A 27578-nucleotide genomic window follows, 5' to 3' on the forward strand; every position below is an offset into this window, starting at 1 on the left:
GGGGGCTAGACTTGAGGGTCTCATGACAATCTTCTATTATGGTTCCCTTTTTGAGGCAATGTTTTTTTTTTAATGGCCGGATGCTCTTCCTGACACCAACCCTTTAGTCATCTCTGACAACACGCAGGGATATGGTGTACCTATTCTAAACCGGGGCACACACCGGGACATCCCAGCAAGCTGGTACTCATTTTGCCGACCTCGGAAGGATGAAGGGCTGAGTCAACCCCACCTGGGATAAATTCAACAGCCGAGCAGGATTTGAACTCAGGACCCTATGATCCCAAGCCCACCGTCCTACAATAAAAGAGTATGACAATGTTATTCATTTAATTTGCTCCAGTGTATTGCCATGCTTTAAAATAATCTTTTTTTGGGGGCGTTTGTGGAATAATGGCCTTCGACATGGACACACAATGGTCTTCGGGTGATGGTGCTATGAGAGGCGTCCTTCACTCGCTCCATGAAACTCTTTACGTTTTCCTCGTTTCATCTCAAGTTTCGAGACAAACACCAATGTGTGACCGCCGACCGCTCGTATCCCTGGATGAAATCCATGCGATTATTTATTACCGGGACGTTGGAGGAGTCAAGTGTTTACACAAAGGCCACAAAGCCTTGTGAAGCTGAGGGTACAGGTTCTGGAATCGACCAATATTTGTGTCCTAGAGTCCATCTCACAAAAACAATAGACATGTCCGGCGTCAAGGAATATCTTCACACGTCCAAAGAGTAAAACGTTTCCAAAGAGTAAAAAGACTAGCCTACAAGCGGTGTTATTGGTTAAAAATACAAAGAACACTTCTCAGGCTAAAAACATTAAACTTAAAACGATGTCCGTTCGAAGCTACAGCAAAGTGTACATCAGGCTGGCCGGAAATGTAAGGTCACAGGTTGACGTTCGTTTGACCTTCACGCCTCTTCAGAATGAAATAACTGTAAAGGCAAAACTAAGTGCTCCATAAGCAGGGTACAACCAAGAGGCAACTGGCAATTATGTGGTCTGGCAATTCTGCACAAAGAAAAAAACAGGGCAAAAGAGAAACGAGTGTAAAAACTGGGAAAAAGGGAATAGATTACGTACGGTGAGAGAATGAGCGAAGGAAAGACTTGAACCTCAGACCTCCAGTTCATAAGCTTTCACACTTGCCACGACACCCTCTCAGCACCGTGCCTGGTTTGTGCCTGTAATTAGAGTATTGATCATGTGTGGCAGGCATTGCCGGGAGGGCAATGCCGGGTGAGGTGCTAATAAGGGCAGTAGCTTGGGAGAGCGTAAATTAGAGGCTGGTTTGGGGCGAGGTGTTTGAATCAAGGTGAGGAAAAGCAAAGTTAGGTGAGGCAAGACACGGAGGTGCAAGAGAAGGTGTGCGTGCGAGGTTAGGTGAGATAAAAGGAAAGGTGTTCGAGTGAAGCAACACAACTCCGGGCAAGTAGAAAGCATCGTTGAAGTTCCCTTTGGTTTGTCACTAAATGGCTGATGGCCAGAAGGCGCACATTATCATTCAAAGGGTAATACGAACATCGCAAAGTCGTAGGACCTTTCTGAATGATGTTGTGAAAAATTGTTTCTTCCTGTTGCTCCAAGCTCTCACTTCAGAGATCACACAACATGCGCAACAACTTGGGTACGTTTTTTTATTTATTTTTTCAAGAGACCATCGCACCATCAATCCGAGCCAAACCGAAACAATGGTTAATGGTCATTATAAATGAACATTTTTTTGCTCAATTAACTCGTAACCTCATCAGCGAACATTTCAAGCCATGAAATGAAATTTAGGATTCTGGAGACACGCCATTATTTGGTAAAGATGACTTGACCTGTGTTTAAACCTGCCTGCAGTGTCCATTTCCTCATCTTTCAAGCATCTCAATTTATATACCTATCTCCTTCCCCTTTACTTAAAATGCCCCCATTCACAATTAATTTCAGAAAAAGTAATAGTGGAGGAAGAAGACATCTAAAAAGTGAGAATGTTTGGAACCCCAGTTATGGCTGGGATGGCAGAATGGCCTCGAGGTACAAGCACTTTCCTCTAAGCTGTCTAGCCTGGGTTTGAATTGTGACCCAGCTATAAACTGTCATGTTGGTGTTCCACAGGCAGGCAGGGTGATTCATCAATGCGAGTGTCGTCCCTCGGATGGACATTAAACTGGGTGTCCCGTCTGCCAGAATTAGTTGGTGGACGTAAAAGATCCCATGGTGTCCTTCATGAAGAACAGGCGAGCTATCGCCAGCACCCTGAACAAATTACAAATTGCTGCCTGAAGTTCCTCTGTCGGAGTGGCGGCCAATCCAGGATTGTAACCCCAGCCAAAGAAACTGCTTCGGAAGAACAGACGTCCCGCATAGAGCATGGCACATGATGTGATCCGAGTTATGGTTCAACCAGTAAGAGAAAGTAGTAAAATGTGCTTTCCATTGAATATATTTTTTGTTGTGTTATATATTTTATCACATGGCTTCCTGGTGAATGAAAGTGATGGGGGTGAATATAATATGATGGTAGTTGTTGTCATACGCCTTTACAATAGTCCAGGAGAAAGGGATATTTTGGTAAAACAGGGAGATTGCAAAATGTCCGAATGAGTCGGCCATCTTGATGGCTCAACCTCACAATGCTGTGATTTCAGAATCAAATCTCGCATATCAAGTTACTTTGTTCATTGTCGACTAATCTCTACATTATTAATGTCAAAGTACATGCATGACTCCAAATGTCAATGTCCTTCATGCAAACTGAAACATAAGGAACCTCCAAAATACCATTGGTACTTCTGGCTGGTCAAAGTGTCACATGATACAGATGAGACACGCAGTATGACCACCTTTGGTGATCTGTGGCAATGAAAATGTGACTTTAACAACTCGAATTAACTACAGAGTTCATGGAACACCGTAACCCACACAGTCTTGAGAAAATAAAGTACATGGGTGGAGTCTGCAAGCAGCAAATTTGATTGGTTGAGATGATGTAAAATGCCGTAATATTTTGTTCAACTGCCGCTAAACGGAAGGATTTTGAAAGTGCTAATGAGGCGACTTGTGTTCCACAGTCTTCAACTTTATAAACAAATAAAGATTTTAAAGGTTGGGAAAAAAATCTTAAGTTTACCGCCGTTGATGCAGTGTCCGTTACACCACCCCATCTAACACGCTACATTAGTTATTTGTGCCTGTTGTTTGTGTCCTTTATGACGTCATTAAAAACAGGAAGTTTCCTTTGTGGAAATTAATTTTCAATTTTGTCTCACTGACAGACAGGCATATAGACTAAAACATTAACTCACTTCTCTCTGTGCATGTGCAATTGGGACAGATTTATAGCCAAAGTACTGCTAAACTACAGGTTTGTTTTACGATTCAAGTTCAAAATATAATATTCAATTCAAATTAAGTTGTTCCTTGATCATAAACTGATGTTTGTAGAAGAGAGAAGAGACACAGAGACAGAGAGACAGATACAGAGAGACAGAGACAAAGACAGAGACAGAGAGACAGACAGAGAGACAGGCACACACACATCGAAAGTGAACCAATAACCCCGCTTTTCACTCTGCGTGCGCGGGGCAATAAAATCAAGTAAAAGTGAAATCAAGTAAAAGTGCGATTTAATTTGATTGACTGTGGTGTAATTAACTGCCATCAAGTGAGACATGTGAGACTTGACTGGTGAGACTGTGGGTGGTCAAGTAATTGTCAGAAATGATGGCAGGCTAAAAATCTGCCCCAGGAAGCAAAATGTTCTGAGGTCATTGCTGCAACTTGCCTGTTTTCATATGAAGGGTCAAAGTTCATGAAACAACTGGATGACAGAAGGTGGAAGGTCAATAGACTGACAATGGATTCGAGGAGAAGAAGCGGACAGGGGACATGCAGACAAACATGGTATGCATGAACAGATAAAGTTACAGATGGAGAAGCGGAGAATATATCATGGGTACATATGGGGTACACGATGAGATGGCGATGGGCCACAATCTCGAAAGACGAGAGATAAAAGCAGCACTTGAACTCAAGAAGTTTATTCCACAAAAGAGAGTGAATAAAGAAAAAAGGAGGGAAGGTGAGTAGAAAGCTTGGACTTGGGGACAGTAACAAGAAATAAGTTACTGAATATGCTGAAAGAGAAAGAACAGGGAGGATGAAAGGTTGGGGCTAAGGCCAGAAGTGAGTTTGTAGAAGACTGCAAAATCATCAACATGTCTGCAGTGAGAGTGGATCAGACCTTCCACTTGAGCCTCCTGCTGAGAGGCACCAATTACTCTCAGGTCCATGGATTCCAGTAACTCCAGGAGTGCAAGATGAAATACAGCAGAACTATCCCACTCTGGGGAGTCTTACAACTTGGCAATGGGGACAAATGTATTGTACGAGTACAATGATAGCAGCTGAGGATTATCAAGAAAGGACTTCACTCTGCTCTATATTCCTAGGTGCAGCCCAGTTCTGGAAACGACTTAAATTCAAGACTCGAGGAGCGATATTAAGAATATAATATACAAGCAAGCAAATGAAGACAATTGGACTGCGATCGGTAAAGCGTTCATTAGGGTAAGGCAAGTACACTGCGTTCGCAAGGTGGAAATGATAGTCCGATAGTCTCGAAACAATGATTGATGTCGTAAGATTGTGATCAAGGAGAAACAAGGCGTAGTCACTACAAAGTATCTTCACAGGAGAGCTCCTCCAAAAAAACAAACGCTACCGCAAACAATGGGAATCATCAATGAATGAGAATCACAAAGATATCCAAATCATCAACCCACAGGTGAATTTGCATGGGGGAGAAATCACAAATGCCAACACAACAGGGACACACGGAAACCTCCACGAGATGTTAATTAAAAGCCAATTATGGAGCATAATCCCTTCACCTTGTCTTATCAGGCTTACGACTCGAGTGAAGATTGCAAAACTATGAAGCGATGATAATTTTTAGCCCGAGCCAAGCTGCAAAAACTGCTTTATGATTGATGATAAGATGCTGATGAAACTGCCACCTGTCTCTCTGGATAGCAGACTGATTGAATATCATGTAAAAGTTGAATGTCCGCCATCCAGGCTAAAAGTCGTCATGGTTCCCGGAGGGAGACATTAAGTGTTTCGTATCGGTGTCATCGGTGTCCTGATTTATGAAGAATAATTTATTTGTTTCTTAACTTTTGATTATTTAAAAAAAAAATCCAATTATTTAATCTTCAAATGTTAAATTTTTCCAATTTAAAAAAAATTAATTTACAATTATTTTATTTTTCAATTACTATGTTAACATGTTTTTTGTTTTTTTTACACTTTATTTATTAAATTTTATCAATTTTTTCAAATTTTAATGATTTTTCAACGATTTAAATATATATTTTTTAATTTTTGTCCTGCAAGTGTAAATTAAGTGCACCAAACCAAACGACTACCGACGGAGATGTTTAGGAACAAAAAGCAAAGTCATGGAGGATAGTAACAACACCAACAAAAAAAAAGAGTTACAAACTCTTTACCTTTGGCAAAGGTTGTTCACTTGTGTAAATTGAAGACTTTTAACCAAATTGTCTTTTTCATAAGAGCACGAGTGCCAACTCTGAACATTAGGGGTCCAGGATGGCCAAAATTAGCATTACCTGACTGGCGGGGTCTAAATGTCCATCGCACAACCCTCGGGAGTCGGGTCTAGGATAAGCCGATTTGTGCTGGTGAATTGGATGAGGTTTTTGAGTGAATAGTATCCAATTATAAGCTGTCATGGGTTGTTTGTTGTTGTTTTTACAGGCAAGGTATTGCATTCTTATAAAAGTCATCCTTTTGAGGAAACATGATGTTGGAACCTATTCAATATATATATATATATATATATATATATATATATATATATATATATATATATATATATATATATATATATATATATATATATATATATATATATATATATTATGACTTTCTTATTCTGTTACTCCAGTAAGCCTTCACCAGGAAACAAATAAACAATCGAAAATTTCACGTCTGGAAATGCGATATCTTTTCATTCCATATCAAGGTCATATTTTCTTCATTTGGGAAATGGCTTGCTTCGAAATGATGTCGTTTTCCAAGGGCCTCTTATTGTCTTGAGTCCCTTTTCACCATTTGACATCGATAATGATAATGGTATGTCAGGTGCAGCATTATCCTTCAACTTAATCTGGGAACCTTCGTATCCTATTAAACTCGACCAGTCTCTTGGGATCGTAAGCAATCTTGACGTTGAGAAATGTCATCGGTGGCCCTTCAGTACAGTAATGAACATGTTGGCTTGTTCGGCAATCCCCTCTTAGTACATTCTTGCATGATGCTGGGGGTTCCAGGTTCAAGCCCCCTGTACCGTTGATTTGTGCATTATGTCTATTTCCTGTGCAAGTTTTGGATGTCTTCTAACGTCCTTGGCCCGGATGACATGCATGTACAAGCTCCTCCGCAAACCTTAGATCATTGTTTAACAATCATAAAAAGATGCAATACCACAAGCAGCATCTTGCATTGTTGCGGACTGGCCACCGTAAATGAATAAAATTTAAGCAAAACATAAAAAAAAAACTTTATAGTCATCTTCTTGGCAGAGAAAAAGTAATTATTATAATACCGAGCACACATGCAGTATGGAGAGTCCCAAATGAATGACACTTCGTGGCCAAAGTGTCTAAACGTGGCATCTGCATTTTTATCTTTTACATCAATCTTGTGATACGAGGGGCTGGCGGGATGGCCTAGAGCTATGCACATTTCCTCTAAGCTGTCTAGCCTGGGTTCGAATTTTGGGCCAGCTATAAACTGTCATCCTGGTGTTTTACAGGCAAGGTGATTCATCAGTGTGTGTGTGTGTCGTCCCTCGGATGGAAGGCACACACATCATGATGGAAACCGTGGGATCTTTAACGTCCGTAAACTAATGCCGGCAGACCAGAGATTAGTAGAGGGACTTTAAAGATCCCACGGTATCATGAAGAGTAGTTGAGCTATCACTGGGCACCGTGTCCAAATTCCAAATTCCTGCCTTAACGACAGCTGGGAAGGCAATGGCAAACTACTTAGTAGAACCCTTGCCAAGAAATTGCTTTTGGCTGCACCAATGCTCTGTACTAGGGTGTGGTACATCAGAATCAGATGTGATTCAAGTACCTCTTATATTTTCAGTATTTCTTGCTGAATGTGACTGAGAGAGATAGCTAATAAACTACTATCGTGGAAAAGGAAGTTACAGCACATGAGTTACCTCATGGTAAGAGCATCTGCTCTGATTGTCTGGGAGGTCTGGTGGTTCTAAACCCAGCTGAGTCATTGCAAATCATAAACCATTTTTTTTTTAAAATGCTGCTTCCTTGCTTGATGTTCAGCATTTCAAAATGATGGAGCATGGACAAACAACCACAGGCAACCATTGTGCAGTCTTGTTGGGCCTAATGGCCTCCTCCTGCGTTGAAGTTCCTTGAAAGTGAACTCATATTTTTCGAAATGAAAGCCATCTAAAACGTGTTGCTCAAGGACTGAGTATTCTGTGACGTTATGCCAAATCACACACAGTATTCAAATCACAGATACTGATACATACCAAGTTGATTGAAAAAGGGGGCTGGGGCATCCATCTGTAGGTGACATGATTCTGGATCAAGGGAGTTGGCTCGCTGGTGAATTGTAGTGTCTTGCATAATATTGCTTCCATAATGACGTTTGAATGCGGCAGGACAAAACGTGGTCACTTCAAAAATAAAGCGACTGATCTCTCATGTGAGGCAGGCCCAGCGGCACCGAGGTGTCTTTAGGCCCGATTAGCATTACGATAATTAGCGGGAAGACTAATTACCGAGGTCTGTGTTAAGGAGTTCTGCTCCAGGCATCACGCCTTTTCCTCCCATTCGCGTTCACAAAGCACTGCTCTCATTGGCTCAACGTTCAGGCTGCAAAAAATTGGGGGCCATCGTTTTAGCAGCATTTGCAGTAAACGTGTGACAGGTTAGCCAAGTTAATTTGGCCTCTGCACTGCTTGGTCAGACGAGTCAGAGTCAAGATACTGAGACGATTATTGTCTGTCCATAATGTGGGGTACAATATTTTTTAACGTGTCGCGACTTGCTATTACATCACTTCAGAACAATTCACTTCCTGCTCCCATGAATCTTTTCATGGTAAGGTCGCCTTCGATTTGGGTGAGGTTTAGGGTTAACATTTGGCCAAAGGTAGGATCAAGGTCGAAAGCATAAGCAGGAACTTAGATTATCACACCAAGAAGTGAGAATGGTTGAGGTGAGGTCTCGGATATTACTTCAACTGCTGTCAACCTTGGGTGTGAATTTCATTCCGTAAATGCTGGAATATGAACCGTTTCCTCGAGTCCTGAGACCTCAGTGAAATTCAAGTTGGTAGAGGGTGGTGAAGGGGAGGTTGGGTGGGGGATAAAAGGTGTAGGCCTGGCCCAGGCACGAGGATAAAAGAGGGGCAAGGAATGATGGTAAGGGGTGCGAGGGTTGGGGAGAGTGTAACGTGAGCAAGGGTAAGAGAATTAGCATAAGGCCTGGTCCTTTTGCTTGTATATTTCTTTGCAAATGCAGATTGTTGTCGTGTGCTGCCACTAGTGAACTAATTGTGTGTGCGTGTGCACATGGACGCAACGAGCATCGTGCTTAATGAGGCAATTAAGGAGGCAGCAAGGAAGGCCTCGTGAGGCCCAGGAACAAGGAGGGTCAGAAAAAGACATATGCTGTACGAGATTGGTGAGGATTGGGAGGGGAGAGCAAGGGGAAGGAGAGGACTGTTAGGGAGGGGGTGAGTAGGATTGAGATGTCCAGAGATGTCGTGGGGGTTGCAAATTAGTAGAGTTATTATAAAATTTAATGTTTTTAAAATTCCCTTCGCTACATATGGTAATGTTAATTTTTCTGTTTTATCAATGATGAAGAATTTTGTCAGGGTTCAGCTTGCACCATATGTTGAGCCAAACTAATCGGGTTTAACCCTAAGGCCTGTCCCGGAGAAATGGTTGAAATTAATCAACAAGTAAGCTCAATCATGGCTTCTGATCCAGATAGCATGAGATTTAGGTTTGGAATTGGTTAGAATGCTCGGTTTCACTTTATGAAATGGCCCATATAATCGCTGATGAAAGCAACTGCAGAAACCCCTCATGTCGTTGTCGCAGGCATGGCAACAGAAGGCGAGTGGGCACCATGACATCAGGAGGACAGCCGGCAATGGTCCAATGCAAAACAAGCTTGTGAAAGCAAAAACAAAAGAAAAAAAAATCTCCCGGTGGCCAGTCCCCAACGCCGCAATACACCCGATGCTCTCCATCGATCACAGGGGCCGGGAGTGGCGTCCCAAACGGCGTCCGATTCTTCACGCCGCCCCCGGCTCGCACCACTTATTCATCACAGTCCTCATTAGCACCATCGGGGTGGCGAGGCCGGAATGTACAGTCGGGATAGGCTTAATAATAATAATAATAAAAAAAAAAATTGAGAATGGGGGTTCAAAGTAAAATATGTATCATTGAACACAAACGATGCAAGATCTTACGGTCCATTATCCTTTGATGAGTTTAACCTTAAGCGCAAGAGTAACACTCTCAAGTCAATTGCAATTCAAGGCAAAAAAAACAACATCTTTTCATCACGTTAACGAATGCAAACGAATCCAAAAATGATTGCACCCAAATGGAAGACGATCAAGTTTTTCTTGCCCTAGTTTTGACATAATAAATAACCATCTAGCATAAACAACCTTCGTTCATGCCAAACAAATGTCGAGTGTTTGCCACGCTGGTTTGGACATTCAGTACTCGATTGTTCACACCATGTACAAACAACAAACCGAGAATGGTAAAATAGTGTTCGTTCTAGTCGTCATTGCATCTCGTTTCACTACTACTTTTGAAGGGTCATAATAGGGAAAAGTCGTTTATCATTGCAGAATGATTGTGCTTGCTGTTGATGTGATTATGATTAATATCATTATTATTCTACAGGTCACCAAAGTGTGCAGAGGTGCAGATCAATAGTGAAACAGACACCAGGACACACTGACGTGACGCCGAAAGCAGCAGGTTGGTGAGAATTGACGTGAATGAAATGAATTGAGCCGCATAACGCTTTGGGTGCAATAAGTGTTATTCCTATTTTTATGTCGCTCTTCCCACGAGCCGTTTATTCATCCTTCTGTTCTATATTTCTTACAAGCCACGCAGTTTGTTTGGCTTTAATGCATACGGGGACGTGGATTCGACGAGAAATATTTACATTGTCTGTCGGTCAAATTAAACCAGGGATTCTAAAAGTGCTTTTCACTCAATCCCTCGGTGCGGTGTAATTGGCTTTGAACTCAGCTTTCAGAAAGCTCGTCTGCATCGCTGGAATGGTTTTAACGGCTCAGTGGCAACCCTGCTATGCCGTTATGTAACAACCGTGCTGGAAGGGGATGTTTTTATTTTTATTTTTATTTTGGTCTTGTTAATGAATTTGTCTGTTAATTGGAAAGTTTCAAGTTGCGCAGCCGTTCTGCCCAATGTGCTCCAAATAAGAACATGGGTTGTCTGGATTGTAACCATGAGATGGTGTGCGCCACTGCTACCACCGATATTAATGCAGCTCACGAATAAGCTACAGGGATGACAATATTGAACAGTGTTTATATGGGAAGGTCAGCATAAGAAAATGAAGCTCCATTCTGCACTGCCGGGTTGTTTCTTTCGCCGCGCAGAAGATGAAGTCTGGAATTTCATTCTGGTACGTCGAACCGAGCATCAAAACATAACCCAAAACTACAAAGCATCTTAAAATGCAAAGCGCATTCGCGTCAGCTTTGTACTCAAACTAAAGTTGACGAAAAATATAAAAAAAACTTGAAACTTTTTAAAGTTGTACATTTTATTAATTTGTGCTCTCCAAATTCTCATAATAAAGGTGTTTTTGAAAATTTGATGACAAAAGCTCAAATGTTAAAACAATCAGTCATAGACTGGTAATTACGAAATCGTCAACTTGACCTCTGACCTTGTCTAATAAAAGCTGTCTCTCGAGAAGGTAGTGACGCAAACCAGAAGTTTCTACGATGATTCTGCACCAAACCATCAAAAATCGAATGTTTGACCTCACTGTGACCTTGACCTTTGACCAATTTTGACCAAAATCTAATCAGCACGAGCCATCACCCTCCTGAATCACGTGGTCTAATTTGACATTGTTAGATTCTTCTGTTCTCGAGTTATGGTGCCTACAAACAAACACACAAACACACACAAACAACCACACCCACACAAACAAGCACACACACAAACACACAAACACACAAACAGATGACGGAAGTCATCAATATACTTACGAAATCTAAAGATTTTTTTACTTACGAAATCTAAAGATTTCGTAAGTAAAAAAATAAAAAAAACAAGCAGTCATAGACTGGTACTTACAAAATCGTCAACTTGACGTCTGACCTTGTCTAATAAAAGCTGTCTCTTGAGAAGGTAGCGACGCAAACCAGAACTTTCTATGATGATTCTGTACCAAACCATCAAAAATCGAATGTTTTGGATGTTTGACCTCACTGTGACCTTGGCCTTTGACCAATTTTGACCAAAATCTAATCAGCATGAGCCACCACCCTCCTGAATCACGAGGTGTAATTTGACATTGATTGCTTCTTCAGTTCTCAAGTTATCATTTTTTGGATGTTTGACCTCACTGTGACCTAAACCTTTGACCGACTTTGACCAAAATCTAATCAGCACTGGCCATCACCCTCGGGAATCACGTGGAGTAATTTGACATTGGCAGCTTCTTCCGTTCTCGAGTTATCGTGCCTACAAACAAACAAACAAACACACAAACAAGCAGTCATAGACTCGTACTTACGAAATCGTCAACTTGACCTCTGACCTTGTCTAATAAAAGCTGTCTCTGGAGAAGGTAGCAACGCAAACCAAAAGTTTCTACGATGATTCTGTATGATGATGATTCTATGATGATTCTGTACCAAACCATCAAAAATCGAATGTTTGACCTCACTGTGACCTTGACATTTGACCAATTTTGATGAAAATCTAATCAGCGCGATCCACCACCCTCCTGAATCACCTGGTGTAATTTGACATTGGTAGCTTCTTCTGTTCACGAGTTATAATTTTTTCGATGTTTGACCTCACTGTGACCTTGACCTTTGACAGATTTTGACCAAAATCTAAGCAGCGCTAGCCATCACCCTCCTGAATCAGGGGTATAATTTGACATTGGTAGCTTCTTCCGTTCTCGAGTTATAACTTTTTTTTGGATGTTTGACCTCACTGTGACCTTGACCTTTGACCGATTTTGACCAAAATCTAATCATCACTAGCCATCACCCACTTGAATCACGTGGTGTAATTTGACATTGGTAGCTTCTTCCGTTCTCGAGTTATCGTGCCTACAAACAAACAAACAAGCAGTCATAGACTGGTACTTACGAAATCGTCAACTTGACCACTGACCTTGTCTAATGAAAGCTGTCTCGAGAGAACGTAGCGACGCAAACTAGAAGTTTCTAAGATGATTCTGTACCAAACCATCAAAAATCGAATGTTTTGGATGTTTGACCTCACTGTGACCTTGACCTTTGACCGATTTTGACCAAAATCGAATCAGCACTCGCCACCACCCTCCTGAATCACGTGGTGTAACTTGACATTGGTCGCTTCTTCCGTTCTCGAGTTATCTGTACCAAACCATCAAAAATCGAATATTTGACCTTGCTGTAACCTTGACCTTTGACCGATTTTGACCAAAATATAATCAGCATTAGCCATCACCCTTCTGAATCATGTGGTGTAATTTGACATTGGTAGCTTCTTCCTTTCTCGAGTTATCGTGCCTACAAACAAACAAACAAATAAACAAACAGAAACGGAAGGCATCAATATAATTACGAAATCTTTAGATTTCGTAAGTAACAAACAAACAAACAAGCAGTCAGAGACTGGTACTTCCAAAATCGTCAATTTGACCTCTGACCTTGTCTAATAAAAGCTGTCTCGAGAGAAAGTAGCGACGCAAACCAGAAGTTTCTGCGATGATTCTGTTCCAAACCATCAAAAATCGAATGTTTGACCTCACTGTGACCTTGACCGTTGACCGATTTTGACCGAAATCTAATCAGCACTAGCCATCACCCTTCTGAATCACTTGCTGTAATTTGACATTGCTAGCTTCTTCCATTCTCGAGTTATTGTGCCTACAAACAAACAAACTAACAAACAAACAAACAAACAAACAAACAAACAGAAACGGAAGTCATCAATAGACTTACGAAATCTTTAGATTTCGTAAGTAACAAACTAACAAACAAACAAACAAACAAACAAGCAGTCATAGACTGGTACTTACGAAATCGTCAACTTGACCTCTGACCTTGTCTAATAAAATCTGTCTCTTGAGAAGGTAGCGACGCAAACCAGAAATTTCTACGATGATTCTGTACCAAACCATCAAAAATCGAATGTTTTGGATGTTTGACCTCATTGTGACCTTGACCTTTGACCGATTTTGACCAAAATCTAATCAGCACTTGCCATCACCCTCCTGAATCATGTGCTGTAATTTGACATTGGTAGCTTCTTCCGTTCTCGAGTTATCGTGCCTACAAACAAATAAACAAACAAACAAACAAGCAATCATAGACTGGTACTTACGAAATCGTCAACTTGACCTCTGACCTTGTCAAATAAAAGCTGTCTCGAGAGAAGGTAGACAAGCAAACCAGAAGTTTCTACGATGATTCTGTACCAAACCATCAAAAATCGAATGTTTTGGATGTTTGACCTCACTATGACCTTGACCTTTGACCGATTTTGACAAAAATCTAATCAGCACGAGCCACACCCTCCTAAATCACGTGGTGTAATTTGACATTGGCAGATTCTTCCTGTAATGTACTGAATGGAAGATGCTTAGCAGGCAGACATGATACGGAGGAACAGTCGAGCCTGGCTGTGGTGCACAAGTGCGAGCGCAGGCGTACTCTGCCCGTGGCTCTCCTTTATTGCGTATTAGCACACTCCCGAGCCGGACGACTCCAGCATTACTACGACGCCTCAGGCGGCGCGCACACCTTATATCCCTTGCAGATACGATGACCACCACGACCACTCCTCCCATCATCACGCCCATCATGCATCATCATCATGCCCCTCCTCGCGGGCCCGCAGACTACACCACACTCCTCCCTCCTAAAAGTATGACTATTAAATGATCACCAGCATCATAAGCATAAACATAAACCTTGACATAAAGAAGACACCAAAAATAAAAACAGCGAAGTATAACAGCACACCACATCATATAATGTGTCGATGCGAGCGAGTGGAGCAGCAAAGGCCAGGTTCCAAAGACGGAGGTGCACAAAGCACCCACCAAACTCTGACCGCGTTACCGATATGAAGCAGCAAAAGGAGAAGCACAGCAGCACTACGCAGCAAAAACGCCCCCAGGCGGCCCATGCTGACATGGCCCTCGCCGAGGTCGTGGCGACCTTTCGAGCCAACCTCCCCCGGCACCATCAAACGCCTCCGGCCCACTCCCCACAGGCAGACCCGACGTAGATAAACATTCCGAGGCTGGAAGCCCGCTGTCTGGAAGCCGTGGCGCCAGCCTTGATCGACCTTGGCCGGGGGCGCTGAACAGCGCCGCTGGCTGCACGCATTTAATGCTCCAAAACAACCCACGCACCACAATCAGTTGAGACACCAACGCCCGTCTAAACGGCCTTGAGCGAACACAGAGAACTGCGCTCGCAACCAGAGGTGGGGGTAACGCCGACCAGGGCACCAGTCTTGGTTCCGAGTCGACCTCCGAGACCCACACGGCAGCTAGATGGGAGCAACTCCATTTAAACCACACTGCAATCACAGGCTCGTTATAAATCACTACGAATATTACTCGAAGCAATGCAAACTCACTTTTCCGTACAGCGCGGTCTTTTGATAAACCCCCAGCACATGACAAAGTAATTACTTGCGGCCTGGGGCAACTGGAGGCCAATAAACCTTCTTTATTCGCCCCCACATCACATTGATCATGATACCAACTCCATTGACTGATCTCCGCCAAATCCACTTTCACACGAGAACTGCTGGCATTTATTTCAACAACGTTAAACTGCATCATTAGGGCAAGGAAAAACACATATGCCATGAACAACAACCCACAACCCACATCACGAGTCCGTTTCTTGATTGTCCACTCGATGTTGTGACTCGCGACTCCCTTTAACGCCACGGGCTCACCGCCACCTGTTGAAGCTGCCTGAACAACACCGATGCGCATTGCCTCACGAACACTGCCGAAGCACGGGAACTCATCGCGAGCGAAGCGCGGGAACTCATCGCGAGAGCTGATACGGCTCTCGCCGCTCCTGAACCACACATCACTGCCGCCGGCAGCAACGAACGGTCGCTCCCGCTGCATCGACGCGGCCCCCGCCGCCAGAGCCTCGCCCTCGGTACTTGACGAAGGCCTCGAAGAGAGCACTGGCACATCTGGAGGTACGAACCGGAGATCCAGTCCGAGGTGCGCCAGCCAGTCCCGACCCAAAAGGGGGGGCCCCTCCCCTCGTACAATGAACACCGAGAGCTGGGCGCGTCGATCTCGGTAGCGCACTGAGACGTCGGCCCTCGCAAGTGGTGCAATCGCTTCACCGGTGTACGTGTATAACGACAAGGCCGTTTTGACCAGGCGAATACCGCGAAGACCACGAGCCGCCTGCTCATTCATGACCGACACTGCAGCCCCGGTATCCACGCAAAACACAGTCGGTTGGCCATTCACTTCGACCTCAACCGTGAAAGGCGTCGTCATCTCCGAACCAACGGAAAACAGACTCAACCGTGGTTGCATCTCCTGCTCCGGCTCGCCGGCATCGTCATGCCCCGGTTGCAGGCCGATCTCCAGGTCACTGGGGTCCTCCCGCACCTCATCATCCAAGACCCCAACGGAGGCCCCCGCCATCCGACACACACGCTTCAAATGTCCCACCTTGTGACAATGCAAACACACGGTGTTCTTATACGGGCACATTTGTCGCAGGTGCGGACCCCCACACCCCCAGCAGCCGTGGAAAGCCCCTTCGTTCCAGGTGCGACCGTGCTGCGGTGCCCCCTCGCTCCCGGTGCGACCGTGCTGCGGTGCCCCTTCGCTCCCAGTGTGACCATGCTGCGGTGCCCCTTCGCTCTCGGTGCGACCGTGCTGCGGTGCCCCTTCGCTCCCGGTGCAACCGTGCTGCGGTGCGCGCCCTCGTCCCTGCGGCACTTGAGCCATCGCGCGGACTCCGGGCTGCGCGACCTGCGGCACTCGTGCGGTCACCGCGTGGACCTCGGGATTAGCCGCCATGCCCCAGCTGGAGCTACTCATTACGTCCTGGCCAGCAATGGTGCGGACATCCGTGAGTGTCTGCTTGACAGACGAAGCAGTCGCGACCGCCAAGTCGAATGTGATGTCGGTCAATCGCAGAATGGCTGCTACCATCTTTGCGTCTCGCAGACCAGAAATAAAACGATCTCTGAGCCGTGCCGGACGCTCCTCTGTCATGAATTTGCACGGCACAGCCGAATGCTTTACTCGTGCTACGAAGTCCGCAACGCGCTCCTCGCCACCCTTAGCGAGATGATCGAACTGGAACCGCGCGAGATGTAACGACTTCTCTGGCGCCAAGTGGGTCTTCATTTTCGCCACGATGCCCTGAAAGGACAGCACATCATCACTGGGCCTATTTGGAGCCACCAAATCACTCAGCAGTTGATAGCGAGGCGAGCAAGATCGCCTTGCGTTTCTCTTCATCCTCTACATCATTCGCCCGAAAGTAGCAACTTAACTGTTCAGAAAACAACTCGAACTCATCTCCCCCGAACACGGGTACGCATCGGTGTGCCGTGCCCCGACCTTCTGCCATGCTCGTGCTGGTGAGACCCTTGGCTCCGTAGCTTGGAACCGCCCGGGTTACTTGCCACCCTGCACACGCCGATCCGAAGATCCTCGTTCGCCAACTGTAATGTACTGAATGGAAGATGCTTAGCAGGCAGACACGATGCGGAGGAACAGTCGAGCCGGGCTGTGGTGCACAAGTGCGAGCGCAGGCGTACTCTGCCCGTGGCTCTCCTTTATTGGGTATTAGCACACTCCCGAGCCGGACGACTCCAGCATTACTACGACGCCTCAGGCGGCGCGCACACCTTATATCCCTTGCAGATACGATGACCACCACGACCACTCCTCCCATCATCACGCCCATCATGCATCATCATCATGCCCCTCCCCGCGGGCCCGCAGACTACACCACACTTCCGTTCTTGAGTTATCATTTTTTGAATGTTTGACCTCACTGTGACCTTGACCTTTCACCGATTTTGAACAAAATCTAATCAGCACTAGCCATCACCCTCCTGAATCACGTGGTGTAATTTGACATTGGTAGCTTCTTCCTTCTTGAGTTATCGTGCCTACAAACAAACAAACAAACAAACAAACAGAAACAGAAGGCATCAATATACTTAGGAAATCTTTAGATTTCCTAAGTAACAAGTCTGAAGATGACGATGGTTCACGAGCGGTATTTGACGATGTCGATTGTTTCAGAAGTCAAGGATGAGACAATGTGATAATGTTTGACCAAGTTATAAAAATGATCAACATGATGTGGTACGAGTGACAGGTTATTAGCTGCAAAATGTCGAAAACCCAGTTTCATTCAACTTCTTTCAAAATTTGACCTTTGCATAACCTTTAAAGGTCACAAAACAATGTTGTGGACATTAAAATAAGGAAACAGGATACGTGCTATAGCTTATTGGAGTTAGTTCATCGAAGAAGGTCGAAAACCCGGTTCGATTCCCACAACTTTGAAAATTTGACCTTTGTGGCCTTTAAAGGTCAAAGGTCAAGGACTATGACCTTTGGTGCAAAACTCCCTCTGGAACATTCCAGGAACAATATAACATCATAAAGGCTATATGGCATTTCACACTCCTCGGATTATCCATACTTTGATGAAATCTGCGTAAAAACAAACTTGAAGGGGGCGCCACGGGCAAGGTGTTCGAGATAGAGCAAAATGGTTTCAAGACTTTAGGTGGGGAATGACCTCAAGATTATGCATAAAGATATTGTCATCCTAACTCTCAAAGTTTGGGCGGTCGTATGATTTTTACGTCAAAATTCGCAATTTTCTAAGTTTTTGACCTTGGGACGAAAATGAAAAATCGGACAAGTTTTAGATAATTCATTTTGCTATTCAAATACTGAATAACCCATTCCATTCAGTCAATTCCCTTGGAGAAGATAGATTTTTAATCCGACTACCCCCTAAAAATGGCTATTTTTTGGGGTGTGGCTCCGCCCACGATGGGTGTAACACGCCCTCATCCAGGAAAACACAACTAGACATTGATGTCGAACACATAACCAAGTTTCATCAAGATCGGATCAAAGTCCACGGAGTTATGCTCTGGAAAGACAGACACACAGACACAGACATAACGAATATAGCGGTCACTCTGGCTGGCGCTCGTGAACCAATAATGGCCTGGACAGACAGACAGACAGACAGACAGACAGACACAGAAGTGATTGCAAACCCCATCTCTCACTGTGCAAGTGGGAGGGATGGGGGGTGGGGGGGGGGAGGGAGGAAATCAATATCCCGGGCCATCGACACTCCACATCATTTCATTTCCTACAGTTCGGTGTGCAATTACCTCATCGATCATTATTTTAATCTTTTGTCAATTTATAAATTCGACATTATCTTCAAGTACTTTGTTTGACATTTTCACAGTGATTTGTCCTGGAGATCAAATGTGGAAAAACAACAAACTTTGATATTATTCTGAAGCTATACCTCCAAAATCAGTTATTTGTTCATCGGAAAGAGTAACGAAGAAGAATAAAACATGCAGAAAATCAACTGCATCAATGCTTGGATACATGTTACAGACCGATTGTATGGATGGACCACCTGTAGAGATGAGATTTTTCTTTGCAAAGGAAATCTTCCTTCATTCTCTTATTTCACAAATTTGAAATCTTTTTTGTTTTTTTTACATTTTATTTATTTTAACCTTTCTACATCTTATTTATTTCAGTGCTACCATTCTGCCCCTCCCCCTTCTCCACAATTTGAATGTTCTTTTGTCCCTGCTTTTGTGTGTGATTCTGCACTCCACAACAGTGTAGAGCAATTTGCTTTTGTGCTTTCAAAACCCTTTCATGAGCCTTGAGTAATATGTATGTGAAAAGGATGAAGCTTAACTATGTGGATGTCCATGGCTGAATTCAATGGTGCTTCTGATGAGCTATTTAAGTCTGCATGCCATGAATCAACCTGAAAGACTCAAATGTGACGACATCAACAACATTGATATGTGAGCACGCATTAACCAATTTATTCTTAAAGTATTTATATTTTCCTTTGCCTTCCAGTTCTTTCTCACTCGTCTGTGGACATAATTTCTACAGTATCAATTTATAAGCACTTCTGGAGCCAGGAAAAACCTTCAGGAATATCATTATGGAAAAAAGGCACCATGTCCAGGAACCGAGAAAATGGGGGTGACTCGGCGATCAATTTGGCGGCGGCGAAGATATTTGTCGGCGACGCAACCACAAGATGAAAGGCGCTTGGGTTATTAGTGTGATGATTACTGCAGAGGTTACAAGTGATTGAAAATTTTCCTCTAATGTAGCAAAATTGACCCCAGAAAGCTTTCTGCCTTTTATTATGAAACCATTCTTTATCCAAGATGTCTGCAATTTTATCTTCTGACTAGAGCGCTGATCCCAAGCACATGAAAGGAAAGAGCAAGAAGAGCTGATCAAAGCAAGGAGAAGAGTGCTATAACAGCCACTTCATCTCCTCAAGAAATACCAGGTATTAATGGCATTATTGCATAAATCAAGAGCCAGATGATCAAGCAAAGAGGAAAACAACATAAGATATCAATGTTCAAACTGAGATTTTGCTTTGATGCAGGCACAAGTGCAGCTTAGTGTTGGTATTCATTTTATCTGAAATCATGACATGAAGGGCAGAGACAGATATATGCATGAGGCTAGATTACCATAATTTGAAAGGGGGTTGTTGATATACTGTGCACAAAAGCAAAAATAAATAAATAAATTAATCAAGCAGTCAAAATCTAATCAGCATGAAATCGATAACTTCACAAACTTAGTACGTCTTGTTTATTTGGCTCTCGTGGGAGATTTTCTATCCCTCAGAGGGCATTATTGAAATCACATTTACACATGAGGGAGGGGCACTTCTGAGAACTTTTCTCAGAGTTGTACGGGCATTGAGAGCACGATGAAATGTATTAATTTCATGCTCACGTACTGCAGCAACTTAATGCAGCAACTCACTGGAAAGTGCACTCAAAGAAAATAAAAACTGCAAGAACTTCATAGGAGCATCAGGTTCAACTTATTTAGAACACTCACAGCAGGAACTGCAGCCTTCCAATTCCCCTCCTCATTTTTCCTCTACTGTATGTCCAGACGTGACAGAAGTAAATAGACACCTTATAATTATTCATTTCATCTGTATAATGCAGTTTTACTCAGTGATTTGTACTAAGATTCAACTATTTCATTGTAGAAACGAGTTCCTGGGTCTTGTACGACAAATTAAATCTGCCTCTAACCCAGGGAGCACACGATTTTTGCGGTTTTCAAAAGGACGAATTGTTGGCCAATCGGAAGGTGGAGTCAGCCAGCATCAGATAGCTCAGAACCTTGGCATTCCGCTTTCAATGGTCAATCGGGTGATTGTGCAATTCACCGGCGAAGGCAAGGAATCCACAGCTTCCTGTTCTGGTCGATCTGGGCCCTCAGAAAGGTGGCTTCGAGCTGTCAAGCGGTCCATTGAGGAAACTCCCCATTGCAAGGTAGCAGATGTTGCAGAGGAGGTCCAAGTTAGCTCAAGAAATGTTGTACGGTACCTTCATAAATTGGGCTGCTATGGGAGAGCAGCGAGGAGAAAACTTCTTCTTAGACCACCTAACATTCAAAGGATAGAGAAGTGGGCTGACGAGATGGCCACAAGACCCTTGGAGGTTTGGCAAACTGTAATTTTTTCAGATGAGTCCCAATTTACTAAATTTTCAGACAGTGGATGAGTGTGGCTCTGGAGACTTCCCAGTCAAGAGTTCTCTTTGAACCGATTGCAGCCAATTGTGAAACACGGTGGTTTTTCAGTGATGGTGTGGTGAGCAATCTGGAGCACTGGTCGGTCAGAGCTTGCGGAGTGTGTTGGCAACATCAACACGACGACACACATTTCTATCCTTGAAGGTGGACGTCTCCCTGTCTTCTCCACTGGTCAGATGGTCAAAAACAACACTGTTTATGGAAGATGGAGCTCCATGCCACACTGCAAAAGACCAAAGAATAATAGGAGGACAGAAATGGGATCAAGCGACTTCCATCGCCAAGTCAGTCTCCTGACATGAATCCATTGAACACCTCTGGGCCATATTAGATCGAGCTGTGCGGAAAAAGTCCAGGAAACCAACATCACGGGCAGAATTACGAAACCGTTTGTGTGAAGCCTGGGTAGAAATCCCACAAGAGAAAATTTTGGAACTTGTTAGTTCTATGCCTGAAAGAGTAAAAGCGTTGAAATCTGCAAATGGCAAGTCTACCAAATATGAGTGGATGCATTAAAATGGATCAAATATACTTCAAATGTTCAATAAATAAGTACTTCAAAAATCATCGTGTCTATTTACTTCTATCATGTCTGTGTACAGTACCTTCTCATACAATCCCAAACTCCTAACTTGTTCCCCCAATAAAGCATAAAATATTATCCGCACGAGAGTACAGTGCATTTAGTTATCCATTTCCTTGCTATGTGGTCATTGTGGTACCTATGATCCTTGCTATGTGGTCACCTATGATCACTGACATATGATAACCTGTTTTCCAGACAAAGCATTTGCAGGTTGTGCAGAATTGCCCTTTTCCGTGAACTTAATTTTTCTTTGAATATAGTGTTTTTTACTAGCGGGGTATGCTTACACATTGCAAACAATTACGAACCGTGCTTCTCCATTGACTCGAATCGCTCGCCTGAAATAAGTTTTTTTCATTTTTTTTTTTCATTTTCAGATGCTTTCTTATGGTTCTGTGATTTTTTTCCCAATGTAATGGCTTCGATGTCTGTCGGAAGCCTAAATTACTGTGCTTCCCATTGTCTCGGGTCACTCACCTGCACTTATTTTTTTCATTTATTTATATTTTCATATGCGGACACTTTCCAATGGTTCTGGATTTTTCTGGTGCATCAGCTTCGATGTCCATCGGCACATGAAATTACCGTTCTCCCCCATTGTCTCGGGTAGCTCACCTCCATTTATTTTTTTCATTTATGGATTCTTTCCGATGGTTCTGTGATTTTTCTGGTGTATTGACTTCGATGTCTATTGGAACGCGAGATTACAGTGCTTCCCCATCGTCTCAGGTCGCTCACCTGCACCTTTTTATTAATTTATGTATTTTCATTTGTGTACCAGCAAAAGAATGTCTTGATGAACCTGCAATATAATAAATTTAATGTAACAGTGTAATTGCCACTGCATATCGTACATTGAAAACGTGACGCAAAAATGTGCTCTGTAAGATATTTCCTTGAGAATATTTGAACTATCTCAATAAGACAATGGCGGTAGTGGACACCTGCAAGCTACTGTGCATTGCCCTACAGTAGCTACGTGGAGACCGAGAATTCAAAGCCATTATTACTATATATATAGATATGTACGAGGTTCGTCTAAAAAGTAACAGGACTGAGCCTGCTGTGTGCTCCACTTACACAACTTGAATGAAGAGGTTGCGTCATAGTCTTTCGCAACATTCCAGCATTATATATGATTGGTGATGGTTGACTTCGCTCATTGTGTGATTTTTTACAGGTCGTGCTTTACACGTTGTCTAGTCTGAGTCGTCGTGCTATGAGTCGTGGGCAGGGAGCCAATCTGAAGTTTCTTGCCAAGCTTGGAAAAACACCTTCCGAATCCTTCGCAATGCTGCAGCAAGTCTACGGGGAAGAAACGATGTCACGAACACGTACATCTGAATGGCACAAGAGGTTCAAAGAGGGACAGGAGGAGGTTGAAGACGATCCACAGTCTGGAAGACCTTCAACGAGCAGAACGGTGGACAACATCAAGCGTGTGAAGCAGATGGTGTGCGCAGATCGTCGACTCACGGTGCGGATGATTGCTTACGAACTTTCCATCATCAAGGACACTGTCTGGAGCATCATCACTGAAAATCTCGAAATGCACAAGGTGTGCGCAAAGATGGTCCCCAAGCTGTTGGCCGAGGACCAAAAACGGCAAAGTCACTGTCTGTCAAGACATTATCGAGCGCCTCAAGGACGATCCAGACCTGCTCGGGAGAGTCATTACTGGCAATGAATCGTGGATATTCGAATATGATCCCGAGAACAAATGGCAGAGTCGCCAGTGGAAAAGTCCGGCATCACCAAACCAAAGAAAGCAAGGATGTCGAAGTCGAAGTCGAAGGTGAAGGTGATGCTCATCACGTTTTTTGACATCATGGGCATCGTCCACTTCGAGTTTCCACCACAGGGTCAAACAGTGAATCAATACGTGTACAAGGAGATCCTCTGGCACCTCATGAGATCAGTCTGGGGAAAGAGGAGGGATCTGTTGGAGAACAACACCTGTATATATATATATATATATATATATATATATATATATATACATATACTTACATATATTATATATATATATATATATATATATATATATATACATACATACATATATTATATATATATATATATATATATATATATATATATATATATATATATATATATACATACATACATATATTATATATATATATATATATATATATATATATATATATATATATATATATATATATATATAAATATATATATATATATATATATATATATATATATATATATATATATATATATATATATATATACATATACATACATACATACATATATATATATACATATACATACATACATACATATATATATATATATATATATATATACATACATATATATATATATATATACATACATATACATATACATACATATATATATATATATATATACATACATATACATATACATACATATATATATATATATATATATATATATATACATACATATACATATACATACATATATATATATATATATATACATACATATACATACATATTGTTGTGGTTACCAAATTCGCAAACCACCATTCAGGTCCCTTAGGTGAGGTATCTCGGTAAGTGCATGTGTAGTTAGGCCCAAACCCGTTGTCTAGTGGGAATACATGTCATTTATGCGAGCTGCGACTCTTCAGGATAGCCGTTTTTCTTTTACTATCTTTATTTTGGACCAACCGCCATGATCACAACCACAACATCAACCACCAACCACAACGCCGCTTCACCACAACCGCCACGACCTTCCCGTCACACCTCGCAACCGTAGCATCGCCACCGTTCTTGCCCCGCTGTGGGTACCGGTGTTGGACTCATGCAGAACGCGCGTCGAACAGCGTGTACAAAATCACGGATTTTGTGCTTCAAAAACGGATCAAAAACGACACACGCCCACTTTTTGCCGTCCAATCGGTGAGCGAGGGGCGAATTGGCCCCGCCCCCAGGGCGATCGATATATGCAAATTTGTGGATCAAAAAGCCTTCACGCCCACTTTTTCTCGGGCCAATGGGGAGCGAGGTGAAAGGTCAAAGGGAGGGGGTCAAAGGCGAAGTTACGGGGGATAAAAGGACGGTGTTCGTCAGTCAGAAAAAGGAGAACGAGAACGAGAAGGAGTCGGAACGGAGGGGACGAGTGTGGAAGTCTGGAGCCCGAAGCCTGCAGTGGCTGGAGAAGCTGAAGAGAGTCGGACGAGGGGGTGCTCGCGTCGGTGCCAGGAGCTGCACGCCCGAGGGAGGCCGGCAGCGCGACCTGGCCGAGGTGGAGACGCACACCAGGGATAATAAAGATCCTCTATACCCCGAGCATCAGCAACCCCCTCCTGTTTCCCCCCGCGCTGAGATAGTGCGACCAAGGGGGCCCCGTTCCCACCCCCTACCAGACACCGTCCACGAGGCCCGCGGGTTGCGGGGCCATCGCCGCTCCGCGTCTCATCACCAGACGGGTAGGCCCGACCCGGTCTCGGCCTCAGGCCCGCCTCATTCTTGAGGATATTCTTTTCCTTGGTTTTGGGTATGTGTTGTCGACGCCGTCTGTGAAGTAGAATTGTATAAGTGTTGCCGTGTGCTCGGTAGTCGGTATTAGCTCTGCACTGTGTTTTCACTTTTATGTTTGCTTTTTGTGTAAATGGAATTGTGTTTTCTTTTTTTTGTGTGCATTTGGTGGAATTGTATTTGTGTGCTTCCCGTGTGCCGAGAATAAACGTGCTTTATTGTTGAACTGTTTCCCGCTTCGCTTCGTCTTTTCCCCCATTGAACCCTCATCTTGCTTCACGTAAAGGGTTGGTAGTGGGCTGAGTACGCCCGATAATTAATCGAACCGTCGAGGTCGACGATAACACCGCTCGGTTATTCTGATAGTACGGAACGGGTCGCTTAAGTGGCCCGTGTCCGAAGTCGACCTGCGGCGAGGTGCGATCGCCCGGTCTACCCTCCGCGTGGGTACTTAGGTAGGTCGAATTTGGCGAGCAACCCTATCCCACGTGGGGGCTGATTGGCTCGATCGCGGTGAGACCGAAAGGTCCACCCGTGACTGGTTCCCGGCGTTAGTCCGAGAGGGTCACGACTGGATTGTCCGTCCGGTGGGCGACGTGCCGCGATTCGAGTTACGTGGCCGTCAGCACGCCGGCGGGCGCGAAATCCGCAACACTGGTGTCAGGAGTGGGATACAAATCCATCGCCCTCCTCGCGGCACTGGTATCGGAGAACAGGAAAACGGGCTCTCCTGTCTCCGGCTAAATTCACGGGAATCGGTCCAGGGGTGAGAGAAGCGACCCCCGATTCCCTCCAAATTACGAGCGATTCAAATTAACCCTTCACGAGAAGCAAGATGGCGTCTCAAGGCGAGCGGGAGCCGGGGGTATTAGAAATGGATGTAGAATGTGTAGGATCCATGGTCCAGGATGGAATCCCCGAGCAGGAAATGTTGATTGTGCAGGAACACGGACTCGCCCAACTGAACCCAGGGCCCGAGGTGGGTGCGGCAGCGGCCGCGGTGTATGACACCTCCCCCCCCCCTCTCCACCAAGACCCTTCCCCAACCCTTGCCGAAACGGCTCAGCTGAGTGCATCCAACATGGCCCAGCTATGCGCCATGCTGGCGGCAATGAACAAACAAATGAATGAAGTGAAAACGAAGATGGATACAAATACAAACGAAATGAAAGGCATGAACAAACAAATGAACGAAAAGATGGATACAAATACAAATGAAGTGAAAACGACGATGGATGTGAATACACAGCAAATGAGGGAAGAAATGAAAGAGCTGCGGGGTGAGACGCAGAACATGGGAATGAGCCTAAAAGGAAGCTTGGAAGAACTAAAAAACGAAATGAAAAAGGAAGTCGACACGATACGAGCGGAGGTGACCGGGTTAAAAGAGAAAGTAAAAGGAGTGGGAGTCGCAATGGAAGAAAGTAAACAAGAGAGGGTAAACGAAATAAAGACGGTGGTTGGAAAAATAGACAAAGTAGGAAAAGGATTGGGAGAAGTAAAACAGGGACAAGACCAAATAAAGGAGGAAATAGGGAGGAACACGACGGCGATAGAGGAATTAAAAAGAGAACAAGGGAAAATAAAGGAGGGATTGGGAGCCGTGAAGGAGGACTGTGAGAAAAGACATCGGGAAATGACAGACAAAGTTGAAAACCTGCGAAAGGAGGTAAAAGCGGAGACACAGAAAGGATTAAAAAAGGTGACGGAGGAATGTAGAAAGAGACATGAGGAGGTAATTAATGAAATGGAGCGGAAAGCCGGAGAAAAGACAGAGGAACTGGGGGAACAGATAGGAAAAAACCGGGGCGAGACAGAAGAGCAGTTTAGGACAACGAGGGAGGAAATATCCAAGACAAATAAGATGGTGACACAGGTACAAGGGGAGGTGGAGCAAATAAGAGAAAAAGTCGGGGAACTGTCGTTAGGAACGATAGGGGAGGAAATAAATGGGGTAATAAAGGGGAAAATGGAGGAAATGGAGAAGAGACTGACGGATAGGGTGGAGGCCCGGTGTGAGAAGCAGGGTGGCCTCCTTCGGGAACAGGGGGAGAGGATATACTCCCTCGAGGCGGATCGTGCCCAGGTGGGGCCGGTGTCACAGGGCGGAGCAGGAGGCTTGCCCGATGCGGGGGTGAGCATGCCAAGCTTGGGGAGGGTAGAGACCGCGGGGTCTTTTGGCCTAATGGGGGTACCCAGAATGACTGTTCCAGGGGTGTGCGGAGTGTGAGTCCAATGGCTTGGGAGAGTAAGCGGGACGACGCGGGGCACGGACAGACGCAGACAAGGGTGGTGGAGCC

At 44.1% G+C, this 27578-nt stretch overlaps 1 protein-coding gene and 1 long non-coding RNA gene across 6 annotated transcripts in view; one reads left to right on the forward strand and one right to left on the reverse strand.

The window, feature by feature from the left end:
- The window catches only part of LOC147035238 (uncharacterized), a 49985-nt gene extending 29855 nt beyond the window's left edge, over window positions 1-20130 (forward strand). Inside the window, exons 2-3 of the long non-coding RNA XR_015061862.1 lie at window positions 9996-10073; window positions 19812-20130. This is a non-coding gene — a long non-coding RNA (uncharacterized LOC147035238). The remainder of the gene's footprint in view (window positions 1-9995; window positions 10074-19811) is intronic.
- Window positions 1-27578, reverse strand: part of LOC147035237 (uncharacterized) — a 146750-nt gene that overhangs the window by 52615 nt on the left and 66557 nt on the right. For 2 of the 5 annotated variants that reach the window (XM_085895852.1, XM_085895862.1), the window contains one exon: window positions 13985-17486. The exons of the other annotated variants lie outside the window; for them this stretch is intronic. In XM_085895852.1, the coding sequence (XP_085751978.1) occupies window positions 14461-16827 (2367 nt within the window). In that variant the 5' untranslated portion in view covers window positions 16828-17486 and the 3' untranslated portion in view covers window positions 13985-14460. Of the gene's footprint in view, window positions 1-13984; window positions 17487-27578 lie in introns of those variants that run through there. 5 annotated transcript variants of the gene reach the window in all.

Source organism: Eptatretus burgeri, chromosome 1 (genome assembly GCF_056783735.1).
Source record: "Eptatretus burgeri isolate ZD-2024b chromosome 1, Ebu_testis_v1, whole genome shotgun sequence".
In the NCBI taxonomy this organism is placed as follows: domain Eukaryota; kingdom Metazoa; phylum Chordata; class Myxini; order Myxiniformes; family Myxinidae; genus Eptatretus; species Eptatretus burgeri.